A 16,566-nucleotide genomic window follows, 5' to 3' on the forward strand; every position below is an offset into this window, starting at 1 on the left:
TTTTCTTTAAAATGTATATTAGAGTTTGTGTCATACATATCTGGAAATGCTGTACCCAATCATTTTGTAATTTTTTTTGAATGATTTGGAAAGCATTGAAGTACAATTGCTGGATAATAACATGATATCAATTGTTATTTCATCTTTCTTAAGAGCAATAGAATACATCCCCATGTTGTTGTTGTTGTTGTTGTTGTAAATTGGCACAGTTAGATATCTGAGTGTTAGATGGTGTTACAAAATTTGAGATCTAGTCTGATTTTTGGGAATTGCAGAGGTATCTTCACAGAATTCTTGCTGTTTCAAGCAACACTGTCTTCTGGAGCTGAGCTGATGTTACTTCCTTAATTACCGGTATGTTTAGGTGTTTATGGAGACTTCCAGGCACTGCTTCAAGGGGTCCAATGACAACAGGCATGATGGTAATCTTCTTTGCCCACAGGCACTCTTAAGTCGATTCAAGCAATCTTAATATTTTTGTGTTCTCCTGTTCTTTTTATTCTACTGTCTCCTGGGATTATAGTGTAAATGATCCAAAACCCTATTTCTCATGTTTTCCCTACAATTCTGATATCAGGATGTTATGCTCCAAGTTTTTATCTCTTTGTTATCAAAAGTCACAAGAAATCTTTATTTCATAATTTCCCATAATCTTGCTTGGTTTCTGCTTCCGTGAATTTCTGGATGGTGGTAAACCATATATTTTTTTTGAAAGATTCCAGAGCAACATAGCTGCAACTCTGTTGTGACATTATTTATACTCAGTATTAGCAATTTTCTTCAGGCACTCTACCATGTGACTGACTGTTTTATCCTTTGTCTTGCAAAATCGACTTGCTCTTACTATTATTCTTCTGAATCTTTGCTTTCTTACTATTCATTTTGAGTGCCTGGTGTTGTGCAGATAGAATGAGTCCTTCTGTTTCTTTCTTCAGATGCCGATTTCTGAGCCACTTCCAGGTGTTTTCACTTTCTGTTCTTGATGTCTCAGATATTGCCCCTGCAAGTGCTTTAGTTTAGAAGACATCATCTCACCTGATTCCCCCCTCCCATCTGGTGGGCCACAGGTTCTCAAGAAGAACCAATTATAACATTCATAACTCTGACCTTGAAGATGATAAGGGCCATGAAGACAGAGAGGCCCAACTGCTAAAACCTGCAAGATGGAATAAGCCCATTATTTTATGTATTTATTATTAGATTATTAGATTTATATTTTGCCCCTTTCAGGTGTTCTGACTCCGGGCAATTCACAACCATATACACACTGCAGTTAACATCAGTTAAAACAATTCAAAATCTATGATCATCCCAGCTGTGGCTTTTGTTTTCTACTTCCTCATCTCCCACTTGGAGGGTGGGCTACTTTAGCCCTTTGGGAAAATCAGGGGTGTTTTGCTTCACACCATGCAATTTATACTGACCTTTACATAACCTTGACCTTTTGATTCAAGAACTGATGACTTTTTGAATTGGGAACAGCGCACAAATGACAAAACCAGATCGGCCTAATTCAGTAATTTGGTTTGTGCCAAGCATCAGATCATATGGCAATATTCTAAAGTATAATTCAAAATAAATATTAATGAAAATTTAAAACAATTTACCCACATTAGATTATGTTTGTATCTTTACATTGTGTGTGTGCATATTAAAGAAGAAGAGAGAAGCAGTTTAAAACATACCGAAAGTTACTATTTAGAAGATTTCTAATTTGCCTGTCAGCCAAAGGCTTCCAAAGCAGGCAACTAATAATAGAATAAATAATATTAAATTATATTTTACTCTGATATATAAAATATACCCTTGTATTAGCTTTTCTGTCCGTTTGAGAAATCATATAACAATATGATAATGACAGCTTCTGTGGTAGAGTTTTTAATCAGGCAAGAGTGAGACTCACTGAAATATATATATACTAGGAAAAAAAGCCCATTGTATAAGAAATACAATGGGCGCTAGCAGGTGGGGGCAGAGTGAGGGACAGGCGAGGGTAGCGTAAGGGAAGGAAGCCTACCTGAAAGAGGAGGCGGGCGGTGGCGGCGCGGCATCCTTGTCTCGGCGGCGGCCCAGGAAAGGAGCGGAGAAGGGAGGCTGTGGCTTCGCGCGGCGGCTCCCTGGCGGCCTGGTGCTGTGCGCGGAGGCGGCTCCTCGTCGGTGTCTGGTTTTCGGCGGCCATTAGGCAAGGGAGCCCCCGCCAGCTGCGCTCGACTGGCGGGGGCTCCCAGGCCAGCGGCCTGATGCGTCGGAGGCACTTTGCGCCTCCCAATGTGTCAGGCCGCCGGCAAGGGAGCAACTGCGAGCCGCGCTACGCCAGGGCGGGAATCGGCGGGGCCAATCGGCAGGCGCTTCGCAACCCAAATTATGCTTTATACATTTTAGCAGGAGTCATTATGAATGTCATAAAAAAAGAATTATTAATTTTTTTCTGGAAAAAGGAACAATCACATATCAATTAATATATGCCTCTCGCCGCGTCAGGCCGACGGCCAGGAAGCAACTGCTACGCGCAGCTTGCAGTTGCTCCCTTTTCACCAGGGCGGGAATCGGCGGGGCCAATCATTTTTTTCTGGAAAAAGGAAAAATCACATATCAATTAATATACATGCTGCTGCTGCTGCTGCTGCTGCTGCTGCTGCTGCTGCTGCTGCTGCTGCTGCTGCTGCTTACAGTCGCCTTCCCATTCCTCTCCCCACAACAGACACCCTGTGGGGTGGGTGAGGCTGAGAGAGCCCTGATATTCCTGCTCAGTCAGAACAGTTTTATCAGTGCCGTGGCGAGCCCAAGGCCACCCAGCTGGTTGCATGTGGGGGAGTGCAGAATCGAACCCAGCATGCCAGATTTGAAGTCCGCACTCCTAACCACTACACCAAACTGGCTCTTGAATGGAACCCCTGAACAGTTTCCCAGACCTGTGGGTCTTCTGGATTGGATGTACTCAAGAAAACAGACCTTTTAAAATACATAAAGGTTTATTAAATGGTTAAAATAATTCCGTATGCAATATAGACGAAACAGTTAAATAAAAGCAAAACAAAGATGCTAACTTTTCTAGCTAATACTTTGTATACCTGAGTATTAGGTGACAAATCTTCTTGCAGCATATAGTCCAGGCAGTAGCATAAAAGTATTGTCTTGCAGCCTAGAATGATGAAGCATAAATTATTAAAGAAGACTACCATGATATTAGCATGACTCTCTCTGCCCTACACCTTTGTGGTAGCTTTCTACCTTATGACATTAGGTAGTTGCTCTGGTCCAGTAGATGTTGGCAACTGCTCCTAGTTCCCCCCTCTCATCTGGTTATATATCTGAGCACAGGCACTCATAATTAACCAATTACCACATTCTTGAGTCTGACCTTGAAAAACATGACAGTCTTCAAACAAAGGCTGGATATACACTTATCTTAGATGCTTTAGGACAGTGGTCCCCAACCTGCGGGCCGCGGCCCGGCGCCGGGCCGTGAAGGCCATGGCGCCGGGCCGCAGCTCCCTCTCCCCGCCCCCCCGCAGTAAAAAAACTTCCCAGGCCGCAAGCTTGCGGCCCGGGAAGCTACTTACTGCGGGAGGGCGGGGAGAAGGAATCGGGGCCGGGCTGCGCCCATGCAGGCCGCGCCCGCGCGGCCCGCAGGTGCGGCCCGATCCGCGGGCGTGGGTCGCGGGCGCGGCCCGATCCGCGGGTGTGGGTCGCGGGCGCGGCCCGATCCGCGGGCGCGTCTCGCGGGCGCGGCCGGGCGCGGCTCGATGCGCGGGTGCGGCCAGAAGCGTGGGCATGGCCCACGCGGGCGCGGTCCCCAGCCTAATAAAGGTTGGGGACCACTGCTTTAGGATGCTTTGGGCTGAACCTGCGTTGAGCAGGGGGTTGGACTAGATGGCCTGTGTGGCTCCTTACAACTCTATGTTTCTATGATTCTATGATTATATAACATAAAAATGATAGCTGCAGGGATGCGAAGATCATGAGCACCTGGCAAGCCTTTTAATATTCATGTCAATCCAGGTTGGGAAATTAGGGTGCATTGCTAATACTCTCTCATTGGAGGTCCCTGAGTCCAAGGCAAGGTCCCTGAGGCAAGTCTGCAGGGGGACCGGAAAACTGTCAGAAATTGGTGTCTTGTCTTACAAAGACTTAAGCACACTTATGTCTTCAGAATAGTATGGATGGGTATATTTCAGTGTCTTAGTTAATAACCATCAGAGGAAGTATTGCTATTTCCCACATGACCCTGGAAATCTTAATAACATTGGCTTCTTCTAAATTGGTATCTTGCCTGAAGGGACTCATATGGGAGGGGAATTTTCTTCTTTTGCCGCATCTCCCTGCATCTTCCTCCAGAGGTTCCAGCTTTCCCCCTTTCTCACCTCCCTCCACTGAACCCTGATTTCTCCCTCAGCTGCTCATTCTCTTCCTACCTTCCCTCTTGTCCATCATCATATTCCCATACTTAGTCTCCACCTTCCACAGTCAACCTTTTCACCACTTCTTATTCCTACACCTTCCTGTTTATTCCATTGCACAGTGGAGTGGCATTTTTTATTGTGAAAACAACCAAAATGCTACCAGGGGGGTCCTTTTCATGATATAATTGCTGTTACAGTTTTCTGTGGTTAGTTACTCTTATTTTTTTCTCTATAATGGAAGCCACCCATTGTTCCTCAATACATATTAATCCTTTCAAATTGATTGGACAAGTATCCTAGAAGAAGAACTCATTGTTCCCTGGAATCCCCTTGAGAAAGGCATAGTCTTTTGTATGAAAAAGAAAAGCTTCTTTTCACTGGAGAAAAACACCATTATTAGTGGAACGGATCTGTGGAATGCAACCTCATAAATGCAAATACAAACAAATGGTAGGAACAGAAGACGTACTGGAGCACATACAGAACTGTATTCCTGAATCCATTAGGATAAAGTCCAGCTAGGCTCTTGGCAGCTGTTCATACCTGTCACTATATTATATTAAACTATTTGACTCATATTCAGCTCAAGGGGACCAAAACAAGTTAGTATGTTTCAACCACAAAAATATAATGTTGTGTGTAAACCAACTGAAACTATATTCAGATGGTTTTGTGTGTCAGATTCTCAAAGATACTGTATTATTGTGACCCTGAAAGAAACTCATTTGCCTATGTGCTCAGCAGTGCCTCGTTTTATTAGTACTGATACTCAGAGGTTCAGTGACAAATGAATACAATTGGATTAAATCTGGCTCTGATGAGATGGTAAAAACTGCCCTTAATTGTTGTATTTCTAATCCTGGCTGAGCATGGGACAATAATAAGTTAAAAAGAAGGTTGGTTTTGTATAGTGGAACAGATGGGAGTTCTAGCTGAGGGTCTTTTCTCACCTTGGAAAAAACCTCCATACACTTAGGCACTCATAATTTTATTACCTCACAGCTGGATTGCTGGGGTGCTCTAAATGCAAAACTTCCCCTCCAGAATAATTTGAGGGCTGCAGCTGGTTTAGAATGCTTCAGGTCATTTGCTGTGAGGCATTTCCCCGTCTTGAGCACGTTGCACCTAGTAAACAGCACTAACTGTTGGTTGTCACATTTAATCTGTGACTTTGCTACTAGTATGTGAGGGCATCGGATCAGGTACTTGGCGAAATATCCATAGATTATGTGCCCAATCACACGTTTACACTCTCTTAACTCCTCTTTTTACTGACCTTAGGCCTGATTCACAACCACTTCTCTCTGGTAGAACTTGGAATGGATTGTTCTTTTGAAGTGGCCATATTACACTTTTTGAAATTCCAATTGTACTGTTCTTATCTTATTTTGTCATTGAAGTTATGAAAAAGAAGATACCACACCAATACAACATCAAAGTGTAAAACAAACATGACGTGCAGTTGGAATTTTTTAGGATTATATTTCATACAAAGCTCTATTTTGTATGCTACTTCAGGGGAATCTTACATATACATTAAAAATTTATTTTAACAAATTAAAGAAACTAAAATTTAAATCAGTAAAAACTAAAGACCATGTAATTTCAGTGTGAACTGAGCATTAAAAAGGTATTTTTCAGGAGCTACATTATATTCTGATCCATTCACACTGTCTTTAATTTTTATTCTCTGAATTTTAATTAATTTTTAGTAAATATTTTAATGTAGATTTCACATCCAGTCACAAGGCATTGTGCAAAATTCAAGATCATTGTGTGGAATATATTATTTTATGCCATTGCAGCATCGTATTACTTCTTTGTTCTGTTAATGTTAAAATATCTTATTCATTATGCTGTATTCTGATATCTGAATAGAACCCATGTATCAGTTATTAACTTAGTTCACAAGTACTCTAATAGCATTGAGGCATGCTCTTTAAAATTACAACTAAGGATTTTGCTACTTCTTAATTTGCTAAACAATCACTATAGTATCAAAAGTATTACATGTGGATTATAAGCCATTATGAATAATAAATACATTAGAAAGCCAGAGTGTATGTTTGCAGATACTAGGAAGGAAAGACAAGGGATTCTGTGGTAGACACCCTTAAAGTCATTCAGTAAGGATGTAGATTTCTTTTTGCAGACTGTTTATGTTGGCAATGGAAGTAGGAGGTGAGTGAGAAAAAAAATGGGCCTGTCCTTGAGCATATATACTTCTTGCATAAAAATAGTGGATTCAGGAACCCCAAACAACCCATAACAAGGTTTGCTCATGTGGCTAAAGAACATCTCTGAAAGAAGGTAGCTATTCTTGGGATAATAAGATGCATTTATTTGACAGAAGTAAAGTAAGTGCTTCTACCAGAGACCCACTGGGTGAAGTGAGATATGGTGCTATTCCTACCTCCTGAGATAAAACAAGACCTACACCACCACTCTGCCCACTTCCAACAAAGACTAGCTAGCAGTTCTTGGTCTCTGACGCAACTGTATGGTAGCCTGACTGGCAACGTGGTAACTTGATAGAGGTTAATGAATGTATATTTTCATATTGGATTGCCGTAACTGCCTTACATTAGTGTGTATGTTGAGTTGGCTCCAATTAGATGCAACAGGAGAGCTGGAACAGTATGCAACACATCTGCCTGTTCTGGGGGGAAGAGACATTTAAGAAAAGGGTGAAAATAAAGAGTGCTTCCCTCCAAAAACCTCCCCACAGGTGGTATAGGTGATAAAACACTGGGTTGAGTGCCGCTGCTCCCAAACTTTAATAGCAAGGAGGTGAAAATTTAAAAAGCCCCCACTCCTGCTGTTGAGAAAAATTTTAGGCTGGCTGCCAGACCTCAAACTGAGTTCTTTATACTATATAGTAGAGGTTTTTTGTTGAAGGTGGGACTAGGAAAAGATGTTTATGTCTTTCTTTCTCAGTCATTAAATTTCGTTTCTCCGGCACAAGGTAGACAGCTGCCCCTTTCTTTGGTATCTACAGATAGAAGGGAGAATCTCTCTTGAGCCATTCAGATATCTGAGAAGCCTGGAAAGCAGGCAGATATGTCATTCCTCACCCCAGGTTTTCTGAGGGCCAAACCAGTGTCTAACCTATGGACACCACCACCATTTTAGAGAGGAACTCGGGACTCTTAAAAATGCCACAGGGGCTAAGTCGATGAGGCACTCTTCTCTCCCCCTCCTCAGCCTTTTCAAGTGCTGAAGCAACTTGTTTTAGAACTTTTAAAGGTGGAAGAGACATAAGGTTGCCAACTTTGGATTAGAAAATACCTGGAGAATTTTGGCTAAGGCAGCATCTATACTAAAATTGGAATGATGTAAAGAAAATTTTGGAGTGAAGCCTGGGAACGGTGCAGTTTGTGGAAGGGGAGGAACCTCAGATGGGTTTAATTCCATAGAGTCTACACTCCAATGCAGCCATTTTCTCCATGCACCATGTGGACTGTATATCAGTCATAATTCCAGCTCTTCAGACACACCAGGAGGTTGACAACCAGTAGTCTTGGTACTACCATGTTGCAGGTCCAGTCAAGCCTTCATGGTATTATTAAATGGCCTGAGTTCAGCTCTAAAACGCCAGTGTCGTCCACAGGTCTGACCCTGAGGCTCAGCACAGATCATGATAATTCCCCTATTTGTTTCACTGAGGAAAGGTAGGAGGAGTCTTTTTCTTATTCGAAGTCTCATAAGGGTTTGGAAAACTTGGAAACAGAAAATATCTTCTTGCTGTTCAAAATCTTCCTTTCCTTATAGCACCAGAATTAGGCCTTTAATTTCTATGCTCCACTCTTCACGCTGAAAGCAAACAAAATTTAGCCAAATAGCCATTAGGACAACTGAAGGACAATGACTTTATTTGGGTTTAGTGAAAGGAAAACATGTATTTTCCTACATGCATGGATGGTTGTCCAAATGTGCAGAAGTTTTTCTCTAGTTTGCAGATGACCACACTCCGCTACTCTACTGATCCACATGGGGTGGGGGTGAGAGGTGTATTTCTTTTTATTGTTGCAAAGTAGATGCTTTAGAAGAACAAAAAAAAATGGCAGGAAGAGTGTCCAAATGTCCCCTTCCAAGCATCTACAAATTCTGGAATATTCCTGATCAGTCCAGTCTGTAGAGGGGAAGATTCTTTCCTTTTGGTTAACTTACAAAGTTATGTTTTCACCAAACTTGAAAAGTCTCCCACAAAAGTGTAGAAACCCCTTACCTTGTGTGGCCCTGTTGTACAACCGTTGAATTTAACCTTCCCTTAATTTTCTTTTCCTTTACTTTCCTTTTAAATGCTCTTTTGCTTTAAGCCTTAAGCCATAATACCTTATCACTTGGGGGAATCATAAAAGTTTATTAATTTTAATTGTATATTGAGTTGCCAAGATATAGGATGCAGCGACCTGGCCTAACTGGAGATTAGCTGTACTTCCAGGGCGTACTCAGACCCCACCTGGAGGCTGGCATCCCTAAACCTCAGTGGAATACAATGCTACAGAGTCACCTCTCCAAAGCAGCCATTTTTGCCTGGGGAGCTGATCTTCGTAGTCTGGAGATGAGCAGCAATTCCAGGACATCTCCAGGTCCCACCTGGAGTTTGGCTGTCCCTGGTCTGGATATATTCCTTCAGATTTGGAAGTGGGGCCTCAAAATTAATGCCTCCGCAGCCACCTCATTAGCTACATCACACCCCCTAATCTATTTCAGGTCACGAAAACATTGCAGAGAGGAGGTAAGGTTGCCAGATTGGTGTAGGTTCATGTTCTGGAATTCCACACTTCCTAGATGTGCGTAAACCTGACTTGGGTCAAGTCTGTGCCCAGAGAGACCTCCTCTTAAGGTTGCCAGCTTCTAAGTGAGGCACTAAACTCACACCAAACCATGAGCTTTGCATTACAGAATGCAACAGACTTTACTACTAGTATTAACATATAATTTGTTCTTGCAGGGGTTTAGGTGATGTATGTCCAGGTGTACGATGTGGGAAGTCTGTTAGCAATTTAAATACATTATCTGAGTTTAAATAATGTTGTAATACATCTCAGAGGCTTGACAGCTTCATCCTTGGCTCATGTTTCTGTGCAGTGTTTCTTAAAGTCTCATTGCTGGGGGCTGACAGCATTCAGAAGTGCTCTCAGTCCATACAGCCCATGCTTCTTGCCTAAGCCATTTCAGCTTGCAGGTAGAACAGAAAATGACTTTCTTTCAGGTGGAAGCTGCATACTAGAAAGGAGGATAGCAGCAGAAGTACTGGTTTGAACCAGATTCCCCACTCTCTAGAAGCGTGTCATGTGCTGGATGTCTTAAGGGAAAGAGGCAAAGATTAGGTGAAGAAAAGAAGGGGATTAGGTTTCTCCCCTCATATAAAAGCAGAATTGGAGAAACCTGATTATGCATTACTGTTCTTATGTGAAGCAGGATTGAGTATGAGTGTCTGTTGTTTTTAATCAAAATGGACGATGGTGGCAAATTTTAGCCAAAGAAGGTAGAGGAGCCCACACTTTGCTGTGCCTTATGTCACCGGGGAAAGTATTTACTTTTTCACAGTAAACTCTGTGCATGCTCAACAGACAGTGGGAAGTAAATTATATTTGGCATGACCTGGAGAAACATGAAATTGAAATGAAATTGAATGAAGCTAATACAGTGTTCATGAATTGTGTGTGTGCGCTCGCGTGTATATTCTTTACTGTGAGGGGCCCTTGTTTTCCAGCCCTCCACATTCGGTTTCCAGAAAAGACAACTTTAAAAATCCGCCATGTTGTAGTGCTTCGTTTCCTCCAGTGGCAATACTACCAAGTCAAAGTATAGTACTCTTTCGGAGATCTGCAGCTTGGTGGATAAGAGCCCTTGAATGAAAGCTACAGTCCCTGAATTTTGTTTCAAAAGAAAGTTCACAATTTACAGTGAATAAAGGTGCAACAGTCTACGTGTACTTGGTTGCTCTTTGTTTATGTATTGAATTATTCACATGTTACAGTCACTGCATACGCAGCCAAATGTGTGATACAAACCCCACATCAATCCATGTGCTGATCCCCAAATTAATTCGTAAAGTGAACACATTAGCTGTTTCTTATGAACCGATGAAGGCATGTACACACAGGATGTAAGAGAGTTCACTGTAACATGTGAACTGGGCTACAATTAGAGCCAAAAATGTGTTACGTCTTTCATTGTCTCCAGGACAAAGATGGTATTTTCTATCCAGTTTAAATTTGAGAGGAAGTTTCTATATGTTGTTATGGTCAACATATTACATATGGGAATGTGTTTTGTGATGAAACCAATGTTGAGGTGCAAGTCTAATATTGTGATATAACAAAGTAAGCAAAATTGGGCAGACCAACTAACTGTCTTGTCTACTTCCCTACATGTAATTTGTGAGTAGAAGATATTAGACTAAAACTGCACAGTGAATTAAGACTGGGATCTGAACTTCACAGCTGAAGCTAGGGTTGCCAGTATGATTGTCAGGTCCCACACTGGCAGTGGGGGGGGGGGCAGGCCAGTAGCACAGTTATTTTACCACTTGTGTGATGACTAGGGGCAATGCCCGTTGCATTCAGGAATACAACTGGCGACAGATTGGGGCAGATGGCCTCTCCCTCCCCCTAGGACCTGGAAAGGCTGCACCCTGGAGGTCCCTGGGCAGGGAACTCACCGGCAGGGACAGCTCTTGCTGCAGGAATCTGGAGCCTTGGAGGGAAGTGGAAGGAGCATGGGGTGGTCAGGGGTGGAGGATGGAAGGTGATTGACTGGCCACTGAACAGACAGGCAAGCCAGTTGGAAAAGGAGGCACTCAGGGGTGGGACAGCCACCCTGAGTGGGTGTTAAGCGCTGAGTGACACTTAAGGCATGAGACCAGCTCCTCCTCCTAGGCCTTACCAGAAATATTAAGTAGAACAGATATCACTTCCAGCATGCCACGGAGGATGTGCAGGTATTTGAGCAAAATTCTATGTTAAACTTATTGTTTCCTATAGAGCTTTGCCCAAATTCCAGAGCATGCCTGACATCACTTCTGGAGCATGTCAGCAGAGATGGTGCAGCTTCGGGACATTTTTATGACCATTTCCTGTTCACCAGTCAGCTCATTTGTAGTGGGAACCTCCCAGCTGGGTCTGGACTTCTCCTGGAATGACAAATGTCTACACAGATCAGACTCCACAGGTTGCTCTGACATGGATGAACTGGCTTGATCTTAACAGATCTTCAAAAGTAAGCTGGCACTTGTTGGTACATGAATGGGAGTCCACCAAGGATGTCCTGAGTTGTTATGAGAAGACAGGCAGTGGAAAACTACCTGTGAAGATCTCTTGCCTTGAAAATCCTGTGGGATCATCATAAGGCAGGCAGCTGTGACCTGAAAGCACATTCCACCACCATCAAATAGATCAGTTCCCCTGAGAAAATGTAGCTTTGGAGGGTGGACTCTATCACATCACAATCTTGTTGAGTTCCCTTTCTATCATCCACCCTCCTCAAGGACACAGATACCTCAAATCTCAAGGCAGACTTGGCAGATCTCAAGGCAGATCACTGAAGATCTTGTCTATTATACTGAATCAGGTTTTAAGATTTCTCAAGGTAATTGTTGTTTTAAATTGTGAAACCACCATCCAGAACTGTGGTAACAAAAGTGACTGTTCTAGACAGCACCGTAATAGGGACAAAGTAGCACCCAAAGGTAAGATTTAAAGAAAATGAACTAGCACCAAATATGTATAAGGATCTAATAGGCAGAAAGCTGGTTGCAGGAATAAATTCTAGCACAAGGATTAAATGTTCAAGAGCTGAAGAAGGACATAAAGGAATTTAATTATTTTTAAAGTCTTTCTAGGAAAAAAGGCACTTGGGAGAAAAGAATTCCATTAGCAAAAGAAACAGAGATTAAATTACTTGTGATTCAGCACTGAGCTGAAAGGACACTGAGTTCCTTTCAGCAGGAAAAAAAATGTTGGGCATGATGAGTATCATCCTTTTTCTTATATGGTATAAAAACCCCATTCTTTGTGTAATTTTATTTAGTCAAGGGCTGCTGCAAGAAGATGGCCTAAGAGACATATTGATCTAGAATAAACAAGGGCCTGAGCATGCAAAAATTGGTATCAAATAATTTTTTTCTTTCCTGTGTCAATCAAATGTTAATGGTGTTATTTTTCAGTAGTATTTTATTTTACAAGTCAAAATAATGTAATGTTCTTAATGTTGGCAGAGTTTAAATTTGCAAGAGGATACAGCACCATGCTGCTTAAAACAATAAAATAGCTTTATTCTGAAGAGAAACAAATTTTGTATAGAAAGAGGAAAGGAGAGAGGGTCCTAGCATTCTAACTGCACTGTTCAGTTCTTTCTATCTGTTCTGGAGGCAAGCAGTGAGGAAGTGTGCTCAAGTGAGCAGGAAGTCTCCTAAGGGCCAATCAGAACCATGGAGAAGATTATTTGAAAAATATCAGGAAGTTCCTAAGCTAACTAAAGACTCATCTCCAGTTCTCCCTGCAGGACATTCTTCATATGTTTCTGAATCATGCATGCTATAGATCTTATATATTCCAACACCAATTGTCTTCCTTCTTGTTATATATAATGGCAAGAGTCTGGGTTGAGAAATAAATGAATATTTTCAGAGTGCAGCTTGGAGAGGCTAGAGTTTGGAGAGGGGTAAGACCTCAGCAGGGTATGTTGTCACAGTCCATCCTTGGGCAGCCATTTTCTCCAGGGGAACTGATCTTGTTTGCCTAGAGATCAATTGTAACAAGGGATTCCAGAAGAATAAACAGCAGCAGTGTCCTGCATGCTGGGCTTCATGGAACACGAACAAGAATGCTTGTTTCTGCTCTCTTTTCATAGGAAATTTGCACCTTGGAGCAAGGAGCCCTAAAACAAAGCCTTTATGTGATCAGGAAGGCAATGTCAAAGGAGTCGAGGTCTGTTAATGGGTGGTCTGGATTTTGATAATGAAATTTTAGTGGGCCATCTGGGTCAGTGAAAGACTTTGGGTGAGTCTTTAGGAGTGGACTTTGTTTGCATTCTGGTTGGGAGGGGAAGTCCAGTTGTGGGGATGTTCTGTTAGTTGGAGTTTATTAAAGACAGAAGAAGGCTGCTAGAAGATGATTTTTTTTTTTACCAAGAAGAAACAATATGGATAGTTAACTAGATCTGCCACTGGTCCAGGTGTGGCTTCCTGTTTTGTCTTGGTGATGCTCGGGTGGGGATGAGCGTACTGCCCTGCCCTTTTGTGCAAATGGTTGCATTACTTCTATGTCTGCTAGATTAGAAGACCTCTTCCTGGGGATCTGCCTGTTGATGTATTTCTGACACCCACAAGGACTTGGCTTGTGTTTGCTTGTCAGAAACAAGAGATGAAGGATGGCAGCCACTTTTTCAACTTGTACATCAAAGGATATATATGGGGTGTATCAATGCCCATACTCAGAGCTTGGTTGTTGGCAGCACAGAGAAAGTGACCCTTGCTGGGTGGGAGGAGTGCCTGTAAACATCTTGCTGTATTGAAATAATCATCTTGCTGTATGGAAAAAGACTGCATGTAGCACTTTTTATGCCTCGAAGAAGATAAGAGAGCTGGCTTTTTATGCCCTTACACTACTTGAAGGAGTCCCAAAGCAGCTTTACAAACATCTTTCTCTTCCTCTCCCCACAACAGGCAGGTGGGGCTGAGAGAGCTCTAGAAGAACTGTGACTAGGCCAAGTTCACCCAGTAGAGTGGGGAATGAAACCTGGTTATCTAGATTAGAAGCTGCCACTCTTAACCAGTACACTACACTCACTCTGAGAATCCAAATATGAAGATGTAGGAACAATTTTATAAAAGTATCTCTGTCTCTTTTATTGTTGTAGGAATACTGTATTCCGCTCTCCACAAAATAGAAATATCCAGTTAACATCACAATGATTGTATTAGATAATGCACAGTTGCATTTAATATGGTCCAATGAAATCATCAGAGAAACCAGGAACAGGCTCTGAACTAAAAAATATCTCATGCTTTTAGTTCTTGTCTTTTTGTGCTGTGTTGCACATACTATTTATAACAGCCTGATTCCTCAGCAGAGATTTCTAAGCAGCAAAGGATTAAAGGGAGAGATGAAATCTTGTTACAAAAAGTTGATTGCTTTACCAGAGAAAGAAGCAAAACGTTAGCTGGCAAGAAGAGCACAATAAACACTTTTAATTTCCGGCAGACTTTCCAACAAAATGGTTTAAATGTAAAACTTCCTTCAGGGTCTTCACTGGAAGAGCATTCTTATGGAACTGCAGTGAGTAATAGTGGACCTCCCATGGAAGCATACATGCAAATCCTTTATGTGAAAAAAGGACTCGCAGTTTGTGAATCTACCAGCAATTCAAGAAAACTCTCAACTTGCACTCAATGTCTTTGGTTTTTAATCAAGTGATAGCTAAATGACATACATTTGAGTAATCTGAAATTGGAAATACATTCCTTTTGCCTGTAGCCTAGTTCTGCTTCCCATATTTGATTTCAGAGTAGTAGGTGTTCTAACATGCTGCAGATAAAGATGTGAAGTAGTCTTCTAGCAACTTCAAGCTTAAACACTGGACCCAAATGATAGTAAGCAGAGTTTCACGTCTGTCACGATTCTTTCCTGTTTCTCTTTGCTCACTAGACTCCTCCAAATTATTTTCTCAGGATTGGAGGAACTCTCAGGTGTACTGTGGAAGGTGAGAGGTCTGCAGTGGGAATCAGTTCAAATTGCTTCCCCATTACATGAGCAGAAGTACCCTCCCACTCATAAAATCAACCTTTGGATCCAACCTTAACAAATTTATTACATTCTTAGGGCTAAAGTCCACTTTATCAGTTATTATGAATTATGTCTATCCTCAGTCTTTCTCCCCCATGGGAAAGACCCCACGTGGTTTTCATTGTTTTTCTTTCCTTGTTCTCCCACAACCTATTCTGACACCACCATAATATACACAAAGTTATTGGGGGGGGGGGGTATTGCTAGTGATAAACACACAAGGTATGCCAATATTTTTGTTTACTTTTTACATGTCTAGTGCCACATGACTGGAAGGTAGGAAAGCCTCTCCAGGAAATTATCATTCTGTCCCTCTCATCAGGGGAGTTCCCAGGGAGACTTAAGGAGGCAATGGTTTGTCCATTACTAAAGAAACCATCACTAGATCCCTACAACCCTGAGCCATATGGGAGGGTGGTATATAAATCAAATCAATACTACTACTATTACTACTACTACTACGATAATAATAATTACCACCCAGTTTCCCATCTGGCATTTCTGGGAAAGGCGATAGAAAGAGATGCGGCAGATTAGCTTCAGCATCTTGGAGGAAATTTCAGCCCTTGACCCATATCAGTCTGGCTTCCAACTTGGCCAAGGGGTGGAGATGGTGCTTGTTGCCCTGCTAGATGGTCTTCAGCATCAGCTGGATAGAGGCAGTTCAAAACTCCTCATGTTCTGTCAGTGGCATTTGACATCGTCAACCATGAGCTGGTGTAGCACCACTTCACTGGGGCTGGAATTTGGGGAACAGCTGATCTCTTATCGCCACAGCTGAACACAGAGAGTTGCAGAGGGAGAGGCTCAATTGCATAGTTACCAGCTCCCCTGTGGGGTTCCAATATGCTGTTTGTTTCTCAGGCTAACAGAAACCAGCATATCGGTGTAAATCCACTTTTTGGTGAGACTTTTCTGCACAACAGTCAGCCAGCTAACCTCTGCAGTTCTGTCTAGATCCAGCATAAATCTAGTACTCACAACAGCATTTGTGACTTGGAGGTAGGTGGGACTTGGAGACCACTGAGAACTGTGATTGGTCCAAGGTCACCCAGCAGGCTTCATGTGAAGGAGTGGAGAATCAAATCCAACTTGGCAGATTAGAGGCTACTGCTCTTCACTACTTCACCAAGCTGATAGACTGTCAGCCTCTTCAGGTGGATAATGTTCCATAGACTTATGTGACTGCAGTTATATATGATGCAAAATAGTAAATTATTCTTTTCTGTATTCTCTTTTTTCTCCCAGCAAAATTTGGAAAGTAATCTCACCAACCTTATCAAGAGAAATACCGAACTGGAAACACTTTTGGCTAAATTAATTCAGACTTGCCAGCATGTTGAGGTAAGTTTTATCCCCCTCTAGAC

At 42.2% G+C, this 16,566-nt stretch overlaps 1 protein-coding gene across 4 annotated transcripts in view; it reads left to right on the plus strand.

The window, feature by feature from the left end:
• The window catches only part of MID1 (midline 1), a 259,422-nt gene that overhangs the window by 201,186 nt on the left and 41,670 nt on the right, over positions 1–16,566 (plus strand). For all 4 annotated transcript variants that reach the window (XM_077343254.1, XM_077343255.1, XM_077343253.1 and 1 more), the window contains exon 3: positions 16,448–16,543. In XM_077343254.1, coding sequence (XP_077199369.1) covers positions 16,448–16,543 — 96 coding nt within the window. The remainder of the gene's footprint in view (positions 1–16,447; positions 16,544–16,566) is intronic.

Source organism: Paroedura picta, chromosome 6 (assembly GCF_049243985.1).
Source record: "Paroedura picta isolate Pp20150507F chromosome 6, Ppicta_v3.0, whole genome shotgun sequence".
NCBI classification, from domain to species: Eukaryota; Metazoa; Chordata; class Lepidosauria; order Squamata; family Gekkonidae; genus Paroedura; species Paroedura picta.